Source organism: Crocuta crocuta, unplaced genomic scaffold (genome assembly GCF_008692635.1).
Source record: "Crocuta crocuta isolate KB4526 unplaced genomic scaffold, BGI_CrCroc_1.0 scaffold149, whole genome shotgun sequence".
In the NCBI taxonomy this organism is placed as follows: Eukaryota; Metazoa; Chordata; class Mammalia; order Carnivora; family Hyaenidae; genus Crocuta; species Crocuta crocuta.
Window position 1 is genome coordinate 3,262,744 of NW_027551561.1, and position 16,305 is coordinate 3,279,048.

Sequence of the window (16,305 nt, forward strand, 5' to 3'; positions counted from 1 at the left end):
TAAGAATGAAGTCAAAAAAGAGGTACTATATAGAATTTGTACAATTACAAAAAACTTTTAAATGTCAGTTATTGCTGGGGCATCTGGGTGGCTCAGGCGAGTAAGCATCTGACCCTTGGTTTTGGCTCAGGTCATGATCTTGCGGTTCATGAGTTTGAGCCCCACATGGCGCTCTGCACAGACAACGCAAAGCCTGCTTGGGATCTCTCTCTCCCTCTCTCTGCCCCTCCCTTGCTCGCTCTCTCTTGAAATAAACTAAAAAAATTTAAAAAAAATTTAAACGTCAGTTATTACTACTGCATCTCATCTCACTAATCATATTCTGCTTTGTACTATGTTAATTTGAATACATGTCATACCCCCTCTAGCTCCTGGTTTATAAACTCCTAGGGAGCTAAGTTGGTCTTTTCATTTCTTCCTTCTACTGTGACTTATTTAGTATCTTACTCATGGCTGGTAATCAGGAAATAGTTTAATGAATGGATGAACATGTTTCTTTTATGAGTATCTTTCAGAAAGCAAGTTATTACAGTGAGCTATAGTCTAATAATTCCCACAAATTCTGGGGAAACAAAATGCCAAAACATTAAAGGCTGTCCCCTATACCAGGGGGCACTAAAATGCATATGTAAGTAGTCTCTACAGATATTAAACCGAAGACTTATATGTTCCTGAGAACTAAAAATATTACAAAATTCCTAACTATGGCAAAAATGTTTAGATTTTTTATTCCCATGTGTTTTATAAAGTACATAAGGCTAAACATTAAAATAATAGATAAGACACAGACAAACAATAAAAATTAATTTTCCAAGATAATTTTTGGGGACAGACACATAGCTTCAATGGCTGGATAATCCTCAATTAGAGTTTTGAGCAAAAATTTTGAATGCAATGAATAAGAAATTACTTCTGCTGCAAAACTGTCTTACTGGTGTAATAAAAAAGGATCTCTAGGAAAATGTTTCTCAGAGTGCACACGATACATGTCGGTTTATGACACAGTAATGCATATCATGGATATGCGTATGAAACACAAGGTCATACTTACTTATGGAAAGTAGTGTCATAAATTTCTCACAAGGGAGACAATGACAGACATCAACATATGGTCCAAAAGAGGAAAGTCTTCAGTTTTAATTAGATGCCTAATGGATTTACCTTGCCAGTTGTATTCAGTTGTGAAAAGTATTTTAGATGTGTATATGAAATGCCAGAATGTATTACTGAAGGTGAGGTACAGGGATGGAAGAACAAATATTTAAAATTATGGACTGAGATCAGCATAAAAACACTGGGAGTTCTTAAATAATTTGACATAAGGTTATAAAGTTTGAATAAAACCTAGAAAACAGATATTTCAGATTTCAGAGAAATAAAGGTTACTTTATATATATTTTAGGTAAATACATATGTAAATTTATGTAAATATATATATTTATGTAAATATATATAAAATTACTGATATACATGTGTACATGCACACGCGCACACACACACACATATAATTGTTAGGGGAAGAGAGAGGGTAGGGAGATAGGTGATATTCAGAAAGGGAAACAGACAGTTTCAGCAATTGGAAATGTCATTATTCTTAAGATGCATGGTAAGAGATCAAAGAAAAACTCATGAAGGTATCATCAAAGCTAGACTCTGAATTAAAAGAGTAAAGTCAAGATTGGCAGGAGCCAATGATAAAACTAGGGGAAGCTAGAGATAAGACTAGCAAAGTAGATTACATCCATATTATAGCAGCAATGTTTAAAGAACAGTGAAATGGGAATTAGAAACCTTGAAATCTAAATCATGGTTCTGCTACTCAATTTGCCATTAATCTCAGATACGCTCTAAACCTAAACCTGAATAAATATCCTACAAAATAATACAAAAGGTAACTTACTCAATATCCTTTCGTACTGATCCCATGAGATTCTCCCTTTCCCGTATTGCCACGAAGTTTGCTTTGGTTTTATGGAATTCATGTGTATAATCCTGCAATAAATCAACATCCAGTCTCAACACAAGCTAATTATACATTTTCATCTTATTGAGTCTGTTGGGTATTGTCATTGTATTAAAATATTCTGTCAAGAAGACTGCTATTTAAGAATCAAACAGTCGGGGGGCGCCTGGGTGGCTTAGTCGGTTAAGCGTCCGACTTTCCGACTTTCGCTTAGGTCATGATCTCGCGGTTTGTGGGTTCGAGCCCCGCGTCGGGCTCTGTGCTGACTGCCAGCTCGGAGCCTGGAGCCTGTTTCAGTCTGTGACTCCCTCTCTCTCTGACCCTCCCCTGCTCACGCTGTCTCTCTCTCCTAGAAATAAATAAAACATTTAAAAAAAAAAAAAGAATCAAACAGTCGGGGGCACCTGGTTGGGTAGGTTGGTTAAGTGTCCAACTTCGGATCAGGTCATGATCTCATGGTTCATGAGTTCGATCCCTGCATTGGGCTCTCTGCTGTCAGCACAGAGCCTGCTTCGGATCCTCTGTTTCCTTCTCTCTCTGCCCCTTCCCAGCATGTGTGCGCATGAGCTTTCTCTCTTTCTCTCTCAAAAATAAGCATTAATAAATAAATACATATCTAAAATAAAAAGAATCAAATAGTCAAGAAGGAAAAATAACATTCTAATCTTTTCCTGAAGAGTGACCAACTTCTTTCAAATGAAAACAATTCAGTGTTAGGGTAATAGTGCCAGTATGTCACTATCCTTTATATCTTCTAATACCGTATCTTAAGAGGTAGAATTATAAAGTAAAAAATAGTTTTAAGATAAAATGACTTCAAATAGCCTAGAATAAAATCTGAGGGCTCTTTAGTGTACACCCAATGGGGCTTATTTTCAAATTTCATCTTTTTGGAACTCCCACAGAAATTTGATTCCTAAACCAGTCAAAGGAAAAACAGAACCAAAAGAATTATAAAGAATAAAACAATCTTTAACATTTTCCTTTTTCTACTACCATACTTTTAAGATCATTACTTTTTAAATTCAGAGACGTATATAAAGAAAATGAAAATCACAATCCAATCTCCCAGAAAGCCCCTACTGACCCTTCAAAAACAAAAATATATACAAACGTGGGGAGAACACTAAAAAAGCACCAAAAGTAATAAAAATAAAAACAATCCTGCTCTACAATTCATAACTTTTATCGCTTTCTTATATTTTCTTTCAGGAACTATGTTTCTGTGTATACAAGCTTACCTATTATTTCTTTCACTTATGCTACTAATCATACTACAGTTGATCCTTGAATAACACAGATTTGAAATGCAAAGGTGTGCTTACATGCGAATTTTTTACAGTACAGTTCTGTAAATGTATTTTCTTTGTCATTTTTATTTATTTTATTTTATTTTATTTTAATTAATTAATTTATTTATTTATTTTTTTTAATTTCTAGGAGAGAGAGAGAGAGAGNTCATTTTTAAATAACATTTTCTTTTTTCTAACTTACTTTATTATAAAAGTACAGTGAATAATATGTGTAACATACAAAGTAGATGTTAACCAATTGTTTATGTTAGGCTTCGAGTCAACAGTAGGCTACTAGTACTTAAGTTTTTATGGAGTCAAAAATGATACACAAATTTCTGTCTTGCACACTGTTCAAGGGTCCGCTATATTCTGCTATATACCTTCTTTTCATCAGTTCATAAAACATATTAACAAATAGAAATCTATATTCTTTTTAATAGGTGTATAGAATTCTATCTTAAGACTGTCATTTAGTAAATTCCCTATTGGTAAACATTTTAGTTACTTATTTTGCTGGCTTAAAAAAATGCTGTTTGAAAAATAAACATTCTTGTATACATATTCTATTGAACTTTCTTTTTTTTTTAAGTGTAAATAGTAAATGCCTAACAGAATAACTGAATCAAAGGATCTTACATTTACATTTTGATAGTGTTAAACTGCCTTCTAGTATGACCACTAATTTATGTTCCCAGCAACAGTGATGGGGACTCATTTTTCTGTATTCTTGTAATGTGCTACATACGTTTCAATATTTGCTAATCTGACAGGTGAAAAATCATCATTGGTATACTTTCCTTTCAGCATGTGGCTAAACGTCTTTATGGTCTTGGACATGTTCTAAAACAGCCAGTTCGCATCCTTTGCCCATTTTCCTATTAGGTTATCTTTTTTGTTTGTTTATTTTAAAAGAGAGAGAGAGAGAGAGAGAGAGAGAGAGCATGCATGGGAGTTACAGAAAGAAAATCCCAAGCAGGCTCTACACTAACAGGAGCTCGAACTCACAAACTATGAGGTCATGACCTGAGCTGAAATCAAGAGTTGGATGCTGACTGACTGAGCCACCAGGCACCCTTAAGTTATCTCTTTATTTCTATTATTTCTCTGTACATTAAGCAAATTAGACATGTGTTATAGTTTCTATTATTAGGCCTTGTTTAGAAAGTCTTTTACTACCCAAAATGTATAATTTTCTATGCTTTATTTTGAACTTTTAGAATTTCTTTTTCTACATATACATCTTTGATCCATCTGGAATTTATTCTGGATGTGAGGATTGAGATAGAAATTCAAGTTTGTTTTTTCCCCCTCATATAATTAGCCAATTGTTTCAGGCCTATTTATTTTGACTCCTCTTTTTCCCACTGATTTAAAATACCACCTTTATGGGGCGCCTGGGTGGCTTAGTCGGTTAAGCGTCCGACTTTCGCTTAGGTCATGATCTCGCGGTTCGTGGGTTCGAGCCCCGCGTCGGGCTCTGTGCTGACTGCCAGCTCAGAGCCTGGAGCCTGTTTCAGTCTGTGACTCCGTCTCCCTCTGACCCTCCCCTGCTCACACTGTCTCTCTCTCTCTCCTAGAGATAAATAAAACATAAAAAAAAAGATAAAAAAAATAAAATAAAATAAAATACCACCTTTAACAGAAACTAAATTTCCATGAGAACTTTTTTCTGTTCTACTGGTATATATTTTCCTCCAGAATCAAACTGTCTTAATTATTCTAGCTTCGTAAGAGGTTTTAATATCTGGTAGAACCAGTCATCATTTACTACTTATCTCCATTTTCACTGTTTTTTTTCTTGGCTATACTTGTATCTCTATGAATCCAAGTGAACTTTGGTGTCATTTTGCTGATTTAAAAAAAAAAGGAAGAAAAAGAAACACAAAACCCTTTTTTCATTGGGAAGACACTCAATTTTACAGACTGATTTAGAAAGAAATCTTTCCAAAGGCAGAGTAGTTTTTCCCTTACTTAGATATTTTTTTATGTTCCTCAGTAAAGTTTTATACATGCAAGTCCTATTCATTCTTATTAAATTTATATGCAAGGATTTTATAGTTGCTTCCATTATATTTTCTAACAGGTTTTTGTTTATATGTAGGAAAACTACTTGCTTTGATATGTTAATTTTGTAATCCACCATCCTACTTGATTTGTTTCCAATTTTTTCCCCGCTACATAATGCAAATTTTGCCTCTTCCTTTCCACTATTTAGATCTTGTTTATTTATATCTCTAATTGTACCACCAAGAACTTCCAAAACAATATTAGACATCTGTGGTGAATGTGGATATCTTTATCTTGTTTCTTCAAAGGGAATGCTTTCAGCACTTTATCGTTAAATGTGATGCTAGCTTTTAATATAACATGCACATTTTTGCATTAGGTAAATAAAATATTACTATATTTTAAAATTAGAAATGGTTGAATTTTTTCAACATTAAAAACATTTTTTACTCTATATTTTTAACATCTCTGAATGTAAATATTTAAGAATTTATTTCATTTTACTGGTATACTTTTAATATTTTCTCAAACAATATATTAAATATAGTATTTACCTCCCTTCCACATTATCTTTTTTTTTTTTTTTNTCAGTTTTTGTCAGCATTCAAGAGTCTCTCATGGTTTGCCTCTCTCCCTTTCCCCCACCATTTCTGCCCTTCTTCTCCCCCTTGTTCCTCCGTCAAGTTCCTCCTAATCCTCCTATACGTGCAAACATATGATATTTGCCCTTCTCTGCCTCCTCCCTTCCACATTATCTTCAAAGCCTGATGAAAGCATACTCTAAACCACCATATTAGGGCCTCTGCATGACACCTGGCTATTTCACTGTCATTGCTAGCTAGCAAGGCCACAATAGAAGTTTATTTACCAAGTGATGAATATTATTCATTTTTACCAGGCAATAGCAAGAGCTATCAAACATTTTCAGAACTTTATTATACCAAGGGAAAAAAGGTAAAACAAGACAACTTTCTGCAGCCTAATATTTATCATCTCAGAAGATTCTTCCCTTTAATCTCTTAAATACATGTGTACACATTCTATTCAGGGATTTTAAAAAACCTACTACAATTAACTTAAAAATCTCCAGCCCAATATACTACCTGCAATATATCTCTATGTCGTTGTAACGTATGCATCAGTGCTGCATTCAAAGACGGGACACCTGCACTGTTGGTATATTCTGCCATTTTATCGTTTACTCCTGTAAGCTAAAAAGAAGAGGAAGGAAGTAAGGAGGGAGAAGAAAACCAATAAAAATATTTTAAAAAGCACTATAAAGAGATACAATTCAAATATTTGCCTGTATGCTCTTTTGGCTAACAGCAAAGCAAATAAAGAAACCACTCCCCAAACCAAAAACAAAATGACAGGCAAGGATTTAGTTATTTCCCCTCAATATTCCATAAAGGCTAAAAATAACACTCAAAAGACTTGAGAATGGCTGTAATGAAAATTCAAGTGGCCTGGGGAGGCACATATCTAAGATGAAAGGGCGATTTCAATAAACATGTGTACGATAATAGACTTACCATATCTAACAAGTGATTAACACAATGACTAGCAAAACAGCCATTTAAGAGAGGGTACTTACCCTTGCCAAAAGCTGTTCAATCTCAATTGCCATTGTTTCAAACATTCTGTCTTGGCTTGACCCATTTAAAAGGGGTGTTGTGTCAGAGCTAAAGAGAAGAACCAGTAAAGAGAGTCCATTACTTAAGCCTAATCCTTTAAAACATACTTAAAATAATGTTATTCTTAAGGAGGTCAAGTAGAACCCCAGAGACACTGGTTTCTTAAGAAGCTGTAATTTTTACAGAAGTTTCCCTATAAAGATCACACTTGTCTCAAATATTAAATTCAGTATAAAATATAATTATATGTAAGATTTTTCTGAGCTTTAATACGTCTTCTCTGAATAATGCAAAGAAATTCCAAATGCTTGTTTATTATTTCCCAAATGAAAGTAACGTAAGCTATGGCAGTGCCCACTGAAATGTTGACTCTAAAAGAACAGATTAGGTGAAACAAAACGGGAGAACTAAGTAGTACTACATATAAAAGGAGGCATATGAGGTATTATGGATTATGTTATGGGATCTATGAGGAATGGTTTTTAAAATTTTTACCCCAAAGCAATTATGGTTCCTCAAATTAAGTTCTCTCTTCTTCACTTGGCTCTTACCAAAAAGAAAGAAAATTGAGATTTACATGATCCACAGATTAGAAAACTAGCATTAAGTAATCAGAATCCGTTTTAAGTCTAATATAGATAGCCATGTCCAGCAGGGAAGTTTCAGTACCAACTCTCTACATTTTCACTTATATTATGCAATTGTTTCAGTTTCGTTTTACAAAAAATGCAAGCTCTTCTAAAATCTGAATAGTCTGTCAAAAAACTTTTTACAAGTGAAACTTTTGTGTGACAGATTCAAATTCTAAAACTAGATGTCCAGAAAATTTGTTTTGTCTCTTCTGAAAAACCACTAACCTTCATTAGATCCACAAATGGTATGCATTATCCTATGAGCAGCTCAAAAGAGATCTCAGTTATACTGAAAACAGGTAAGTACCCAGGCAATGACTATGCTCTTCAATCTTACCAAAGACTTTGGCTTGCCCTGTGACAGTGCTTGGGTGTGGTGAATGAAAACAGATTAAATCATCAGTTTAACATCAAAAAACTACCTTAGCTATTTCCCTTTTCCACATACAATTTCATAGCAATAGTAACAAGCAGTAAAATAACCAAAAAGTAGCTAATAAAAAGGACTTTTACTTTAAGATGTTTAACTAGGTCCTAAGTTTTATTTCTTCTGAAAATAGTTCAATTTGAGGGGTGCCTGCGTGGTTCAGTCGCTTCAGTATCTGACTTCGGCTCAAGTCATGATCTCGTGGTTTGTGGGTTTCGGCCCTGCATCGGGCTCTGCACTGTCAACAGAGAGCCTGCTTCGGATCCTCTCTCTCCCTCGAAATAAATAAACTTAAAAAAATTTGTCTTAAAATGTATCAAAATATCTAGTTCTTTATTAGATGTTAGCACCAACCCAAAGTTCTGTGCTTATCTCTTAGAATGTGCCCAGGCAAAAATGCTGATCCTCCAATACCAGATGTATGAAAAAGAACAATGGGTCAATGAATGTAAGTAAGCCTCGTGAAGAGGGATACTGCTTGTCTTATTCACAGATATATGCCAAGCACCTAGAATAGTGCCTGGCACGTGCTAGATACTAAATACTTCAATGAATGAGAAGACAATCTCTATATTCATCATTCAGTTAAACTTAATTCATTTTATAGATGTGTGATGATTCACTGACCATAAAGTTCTCAAAATAGAGAAAGTATAAAAAAGAAAAAAACTACTCCTAGACGAAGACTTCTGCATCACTGAATTTATTCATTATGACATGCTTTCAATCTGGGCAATAACAAAACACTGTAGAATGTACATTGCATCTTGATCCTCCTGGTCTGAGGTTTCCTACTGAAAGGGAGAATTAGGCTATAAAAACCTACAAAGTCCGTCCCAATTTGGTGTAGAATTTCTGAGGAAATGTTTTCAAGATAGTTTTCCCTTTAAAGGAGTTGTAAAAGTATGAAGTTCACAAAGCACAGAAAACACAGAAAAATCATTATGTAACTGTATCTCTTAACAATTCAGAGTTTTAAAAACTGTATACTCACTGGCATAGTATATATGAGAGACTTAAATTCAGGAAAAATGCTCCAGTGATAAAATAAGTTTACTCGTACAAAAGAACATCACTCATTTTCTTTACTTGCTAAGTCAAGTCCAAAGCAATGTAATGCAATCAAAACTATGTGATATGCCAACAGCTTACTTTTAGGTCTCTGAGTCAATATGTTGGCCCTGTTATCTTTAATTCTTTAATAATGTGCCCTTATTAAAAAGAAGCATATTTTGGCTCTAGTGTTGAAATGAGTCTTTTGTTGGAATGTGCAGAGAAAGGTTTAGAGCATAGGCTCTGGAGATACAAAAAGATTTGGGTTCAAATCCAGATTTTTTTTTGTTTTACTGATTGATTGATTATTAGTAGCTGAAGATAATCCCACCCCACTGCCAATCCTCAGAAAAGTACGTGAAATAAAGAAAGGATAACAACTAACAGCTCTACTACCAGCAATTCCACTGCTAGATATACAGAAACATTTTTGTAGGTAAAGATGTTCTACCAGCCTTCATATAAAGCTCTTAAAACAGTACGTGATGCATGATGAACACTGTGTCAGTCGTTAAAATTAATTAGCAAAAATTAGAAACACTGTCCATCTACAGATTATAATACACAATCACAATATGATACTATATATAGCAAATAAATATGCCACAGTTAAATGTATCCATAGCTTAATCACAAAGATAATCTTAAACAAAAATGCAAGCTGCAAGCTAACTAGGAAGATACTATAAATTGTTTAGCAACACAAACATATGTAGTAAAACATAAGGAGATTAAGGGAAAGTAGAAAATGGGATGACTGGGAACAGAGACTTCAGCTGAATTGGTAATGATTATTTCTTTAAGTGGGTGGTAGGCACATGAGGATCCATTATTCTTCATACCTTCCTAAGTGTTGTAAATATTTCCCAACACTTTTTTAAAAAGGGGATGGCCTAAATGAGCATAAGATTCAAAGATAAAAATACATTTTCCATATGTTCAATACAGTAGTATGCCAGTTTCTCAAAAAAGAACCAAAATTTAAAATAGCTTGGATGATTAATAGTGAGGATACATACTGCATTAGATTCATTCTAAAACACCAGAATAGCAGTGTGTATACTTCGCATTTAGGTAGTTTCTCAGATCGATTTAGCAATCAGAAGATATAAGACATACAATGTGGGCAGAAGCCCCTGGGTGGCTCAGTTGGTTAAGCGTCCAGCTCTTGATTTTGGCTGAGGTCATGACCTCACAGTTTCATGAGTTCAAACCCTGCACTGGGTTCTGTGCTGACCATGCAGAGACTGCTTGAGATTCTCTCCCCCACCCCCCAACCCCTACCCTGCTTGCGCAGTCTCTGTCTCTCAAAATAAATAAATGAACTTAAAAAAAATAAAAATAAAAAAGAGGGGAGCCTGGGTGGCTCAGTTGGTTGAGCATCCGACTTTGGCTCAGGTCATGATCTCACACTTGTGAGTTCAAGCCCTGCATTGGGCTCTGTGCTGACAGCCTGGAGCCTGCTTCAGATTCCCTGTCTTCCTCTCTCTCTGCCCCTCCCCTGCTCACGCTGTCTGTCTGTCTCTCTCAAAAATGAGGGAGGGTGAGGGAGGAAAGAAGGAAGGAAGGAAGACAATGTGGGCAAATCAACTGGATTTCCTTACACTGGCTGAACTAGAAACTTATCTTTGATGCAAACTCATTCTGAAGCCTTAGCATTTTCCTTCTGACATCATCATGACCTTTGCTTAAGGATCCCAAATGACTGCTAATCTCAAGGATTAAGAAGAATTTTTATAAATCACTAAAATAAAAACAATACCAAAACAATATCAAAAATTCACCAATAGACCAAGTTACAGAACTATATATATTTGTTTATTTTTTAATTCTTTTAAAACATTATACGGTTTAAGGCATAAGAGACAGAATCTGGTAGTACCTATACCTGTCGCGTCTTCCATCTCGGGCACTGCTGTGACTGTAACTTGTACACAGTTTACTGAAGGAAACTAGTTTCAGGTCAAGTTCATTTTCCAGCTGTCGAGCCTGTTTCCTGAGATCTTTAACAAAATTGTAAAAGCAAATAATTAAACACAAAGAGTCCATTAGCAGATATAAAAATCACAAAACTCTTCTGAAGAAACAAACTATGAAAATAACCATATATTGATCTAGATTCTCCCATAAAAAAATGTTAAAAGAGAAAACCAAAGACTTACCCAGAAAAGCAAACTGTCTCTTATTTAAACTTCAGGTGGGTCAAGAAGGGGGAGAAATAGTGAGAGGTGGGAAATTTCACCTGTATTCCAAAGACAGCTACAATAAATGTTCTAACATCCCTGAATTATTCCTGTAACAATGACTAAAAATGTTGTAATTTGGAGGAAAACAGAAGAGAACACAAATCATAAAGAAACTGAGTATGCTTTATGACCCACATGACACCAACTTATCAACTAACTTTATAAAACAGAAACCATCACTGGTTTTGACAGAGATTTTCTATCTCTTTATATTCCAAAGCTTATGAAATTCTTTTTTTTAATGGTTTTTTAAAATTTATTTCTGAGAGAGAGAGACCGAGCGAGCGAGCAGGGGAGGGTCAGAGAGAGTGGGAGATACAGAATCTGAAGCAGGCTCCAGGCTCGGAGCTGGCTGTCAGCACAGAGCCCAATGTGGGGCTCGAACCCACGAACCGTGAGATCATGACCTGAGCCGAAGTCGGATGCTTAACTGACTGAGCCACCCAGGCGCCCCAAAATTCTTAGAATGAATTAGTAACTGATGCTTAATCAAAAATAATCATTAACAAAGGATCAAAAAATGGTCTTTCAGTAAGTTTACTGAAAGAAATTTAGAGAGGCTTAAATTAACAACAATATGTGACCAACAACGTCAAATGTAGGTATGACAATTAAATAAGAGCCTAAGTGTTAAAAGAACAGAAGCAAACAGAAACATTGGTACAGCAGTTTGACCCAGTGGGTGAGAGAGGGAAGCTACAGTCTGGAAACCTACATCCAGACGTGAGTACTCTCATTCATGGTAAAGTGGAGGTCAAAATAAAACGGATGACATACAGAAAGGAATATTGTAAAAATCTCACTTTTCATGAAAAAGGAACACAAAACATTATTTCAATATATGTTTATCAGCAACCAGAAGTAGGAAGCAGTATAGCAGAGTCTTAGAATCTTAGTTAAGCCTCATGTTCTGAGATTCTGAGAACTGGCTCTGAGATTTACTGCAAATCTACCTAACCTATGAACCTCAGCTTTTTGTTTTTTAAACTCCTTACCTTCAGGGTTTTTCTATGCATTAGTAATCGTGTGCTTAAAGCACCTGGCACAGAGTAGGTTGTCAATAATAAGCTGCTATAATTATTATACCATGGAGCTTCAAAAAACTATAGCCTAATGAGTAGCGTTAAATATACCAATAGCCACTTGTACATAATTTAAAAACTATTTTCTATCTAGTACACACATTTCAAACAGGCATTTAAATACATGTTTTAAACTGTAACCACACTTCTCTGTAACTAGTAACTGTCTTCCCTAGTAGAAAACATCAAGTGAAAGTATTTTGAAAATATAACAGGAAAGGGGTGCCTGGGTGGCTCAGTCGGTAAGCCTCTGACTTTGGCTCAGGTCATGGTTTGCGGTTTATGGGTTCCAGGCCCAAGGAGGGCTCTGTGCTGACAGTTCAGAGCCTGGGGCCTGCTTCGGATTCTGTGTCTCCCTCTCCCTCTGCACCTTCCCGGCTCATGCTCTGTCTCTGTCTTTCTCTCTCTCAAAAATAGGTAAACATTTAAAAATTAAAAAAAAAAAAATAACAGGCAAGTATGGATGAACTTAGATCTAAGCTCTTAGACCAAGTGGCTGATAGTGACAATATTGTTGCTTGTAGTTTCCCAGAGCGTTCATAGGGTAGCAACAGGAAATACGTTAGAAGAGAAAAAGGATTCGTCGAGCAGTTTCTGTTGTAATAACGTAAGGAGTAAACTGAAAGAAAAATATGAGCCTTCACTCATCCTTGGTCCGGGAGTGAGTTTCACATGAGCCCACTTTACCGGAACATAGTTGAGGTAAACAAACGTAATCGTTCAATCTCAGGACGGTTTTGTGGCAGAAGTATATACCAAGTGCAATCCTTGCAATTCACACGGGTTCTCCCAACTTTTTAACAAACTCCTCTCCACAGCAGAGGGTAAAGTTATTTCCTCTGCCTTCAAACGCGACTCGACACCCAATCCTCGAAGTCGCAGCCTGAAGCTGCCAAGGGGATCCAGTAGGAGACACTTCGTTCCTACAACTTCCCTCGATGGACCGGACTGACAAGTTCCTTCTTTCCCTTATCCTACTCAACTGTCCCAACAGTGACCTCAACTCTCAAAACGCTGACTCTTCCTGCCTCCTGGGCTCGGGATATCCTCGCTCAAAACTCGTCTCCTCCGAGTTCGTGCCCCAAGCCCCTTCGCCCAAGTTCGCTTGGCCTCTCAACCAAGTTCTCCTCCAGGAGATCAAGACCATCTTCTTCTGAATCCCCGCTCAGCTCTCTCCGCCCAAGCCCCGCTCCAGGTCCCGCAGCCTCTCAGGTAACCCTTGCTCCAGACCGTTCGGTCTCCTCAGCCCCCAGGCCCGGGGCTCCCACTAGACACGCCTCACCCGTCGCCTCGGCCACTCTGGAGGCCAGGCTCGTTTCTCCGCCACCTCCCCCAAGACCCGTCCGCACCCAGCCCTTCCGCCTCTCGGCAAGACCCACACGGTATGCCTCGCCCTTACCTTCCCAATAATTGCTCGTTCCTGCAGCCATCTTTGTTGTCCAACGTCAGTCGGGATAGGAGAGTAGAGGCGATGCGAACCAGAGAATTAGCTCCACACCTTCTTCCGCCCCGGCGCCAGGGCCGATGGGATACATGAGCTTCCACAGACACCGCCACCTGGCGGTCGATGATCATTTCACAGCTTTTGAGCCGTGGGTCTGAAGGCTAGTTTTGGTCCCTGACACTACCTGTCTGTCCTGGAGCTCAGACCCTCTCCCGGAACCCCTGCCCGTACCATCGCCCTCATTTGGCTTATCAGCAGGGGCCCTCAGCAGGGGACTGCCTGGCTAAGAAGAAAGTCATCATTAGATATAATTCCCTGTTTCCCTCACCTTTTCCCAATAGGTGTCTTCAGCCAACCTCTTTCCCTTCTTAGAGTCAGAGGCTCTGTTCTTCCCAAGGCCAACCCTTGCATCCTGTCTCGGCCTGGTATTCCACTCTGGCATAGGTGCTCTTCTCCGCTGGCCGCCTGTTCATCCGTCTACGGAAGTTCCGGTCCCAGCCTTGTTTCTTTTCCAGCTGCCAAATCCAGAAAGTGTGTGCTGCTTCTACGTACCTCATCCTGCCCCCTCAACCTGTCAAAATCAGCCTTCCAAAGCCTCCCTTGCCAGATACACAAATTATCACGGTCGGTCTGTGTCCACATTTTACCAGTTCTAGTGAAACGTAGAAAAGTTACCCCCTGTAAAGGTGTTTACCTCACTGAGGGTCGATGGGTAGGGGTGGAGGGAAATGGGTGATGGGCACTGAGGAGGGGATTTGTTGGGATGAGCACTGGGTGTTGTATATAAGTGGTCCAGGCTCATTCTTCTGCATGTTGCTGTCCAGTTCTCCCAGCACCATTTGCTAAAGAGACTGTGTTTCTTCCATTGGATACTCTTTCCTGCTTTGTCAAGATTAGTTGGCCGTATATTTATGGGTCCATTTCTAGGTTCTCTCTTCTGTTCCATTGGTCTATTTGTCTGCTTTTGTGCCAATACCATACTGTCTTGATGATTACAGCTTTGTAATACAGTGTTTAGCCATTTTTAAAAGAGTAGATCAGCTGGAGACAAATTCTACTAGTTTTTCTTCATCTGATAACATCTTGATTTCCCCTTCATTCCTGAAAGATATTGTTGCCAGATATAGAATCTGAGGTTCATAATATTTTTTCTTCAGCACTTGAAAAATGTGCCAATTTCCTCCGGCCTCCACGTTTCTGATGAGAAACTGGCTGTTCTTTGAATGGTTTTTCCATTATATTAAGGTCTCTTTTCTCTATCACTGATTTTAAATTTTTTCTTTAGTTTTCAGAAAGGTAATTACAATGTATCTTAGGTGGTTTTCTTTGGTTTTATCCTGTTTGGGGTTTGCTCAGCTTTTTGAATCCTAGGTTCATGTCATTTAGTAAATTTGGGAAATTTTTAGCCATTGTTTCTTCTATTACTTTTTTGGCCCCATACTGTTTCTCCTCTTCCTATGGGACTCTGATGAAATGAATGCTAGATCTTTTGTTAGAGTCCTACATATGCCTGAGGCTCTGCTAATTTCTTTCAGTCTGTTTTCTGTTGTTCACATTGGGTAATTTCCATGTTCTGTCTTCAAGTTCACTGACAGGCATATCTTTCCTCTCTTCCTCCATTTTGCTAGTGAGCCCAATCACTGAGTTTTTAATGTAATTTTTTTGGTAATTTTCAGATCTAAAATTTCCATTTGGTTCGTCATATCTTCTATTTCCTTTTTTCTTTTTAAAAAAAATATTAGAGAGAGAGAACACACAAGCTAGGTAGAGGGGCAGAAAGAGAGGGAGAGAGATCGAGAGATCTTAAGCAGGCTCCACGCGCAGCATGGGGCCTGACACATTGGTCAATTTCATGACCCTGGGATCATGACCTGAGGTGAAATCAAGAGTCAGATGCTTAACCAACTGAGGCACCCAGACACCCCTTCTACTTCTTTGCTGAAACTCTTTTTATCATTTGTTCTAAGTTTATTTATAATTGCTCATTAAAATATTTGTATTATGTCCTTGTCAGATAATTCCAACATCTGTGTCATCTTGATACTGGCATCTGCTGATTATCTTTTTTTTTCATTCAAGTTGAAAATTTCTGGGTTCTAGGTATAATGAATGATGTTTAAGTTCTAATCCTGGGTGTTTTAAGACCCGGGATCTTATTTAAAGCTTCTGTTTAAGTAGAACTCCTCTGACATTGTGCTGGTGGGGGTGTTGGGGAACTGCCTTGTCACTACCACGTTGAAGTAAAGAAGTTCAGGCTCTCTGCTAGCCTCTGTTGATACCCCAAGTGGTGGGTGGGGGTGCCTTGTTAGTCTTCCACAGATGGCCCCCAATAACACCCTGACGGGGGACTCATTACCATTGTGCTGTGATGGAGGCCCTGGCTCTTCACCTGGGCCTTCTTTGGCACTCCCCCCCTCCCCCCGGGGCTTCATTACAGCCAAGTGAGGGTGGAGTCTAGGATCCCTGCTCAGCCATTGCTGTAAGAAGTAGAGATGGTCCTTTTTGGGGCAGAAGGGGCGGAG

The 16,305-nt window shown here is 37.8% G+C and overlaps 1 protein-coding gene across 4 annotated transcripts in view; it reads right to left on the bottom strand.

The window, feature by feature from the left end:
- The window catches only part of GOSR1 (golgi SNAP receptor complex member 1), a 49,706-nt gene extending 35,882 nt beyond the window's left edge, over positions 1-13,824 (bottom strand). For 2 of the 4 annotated variants that reach the window (XM_077749682.1, XM_077749684.1), the window contains exons 1-5: positions 13,739-13,824; positions 10,900-11,014; positions 6,860-6,947; positions 6,369-6,476; positions 1,901-1,992 (exon numbers count right to left, since the gene is read on the bottom strand). In XM_077749682.1, coding sequence (XP_077605808.1) covers positions 1,901-1,992; positions 6,369-6,476; positions 6,860-6,947; positions 10,900-11,014; positions 13,739-13,769 — 434 coding nt within the window. In that variant the 5' untranslated portion in view covers positions 13,770-13,824. Of the gene's footprint in view, positions 1-1,900; positions 1,993-6,368; positions 6,477-6,859; positions 6,948-10,893; positions 11,015-13,738 lie in introns of all 4 variants that reach the window. The other 2 variants (XM_077749681.1, XM_077749683.1) reach the window with 1 other exon arrangement.
- Positions 13,825-16,305: the final 2,481 nt, after the last annotated feature.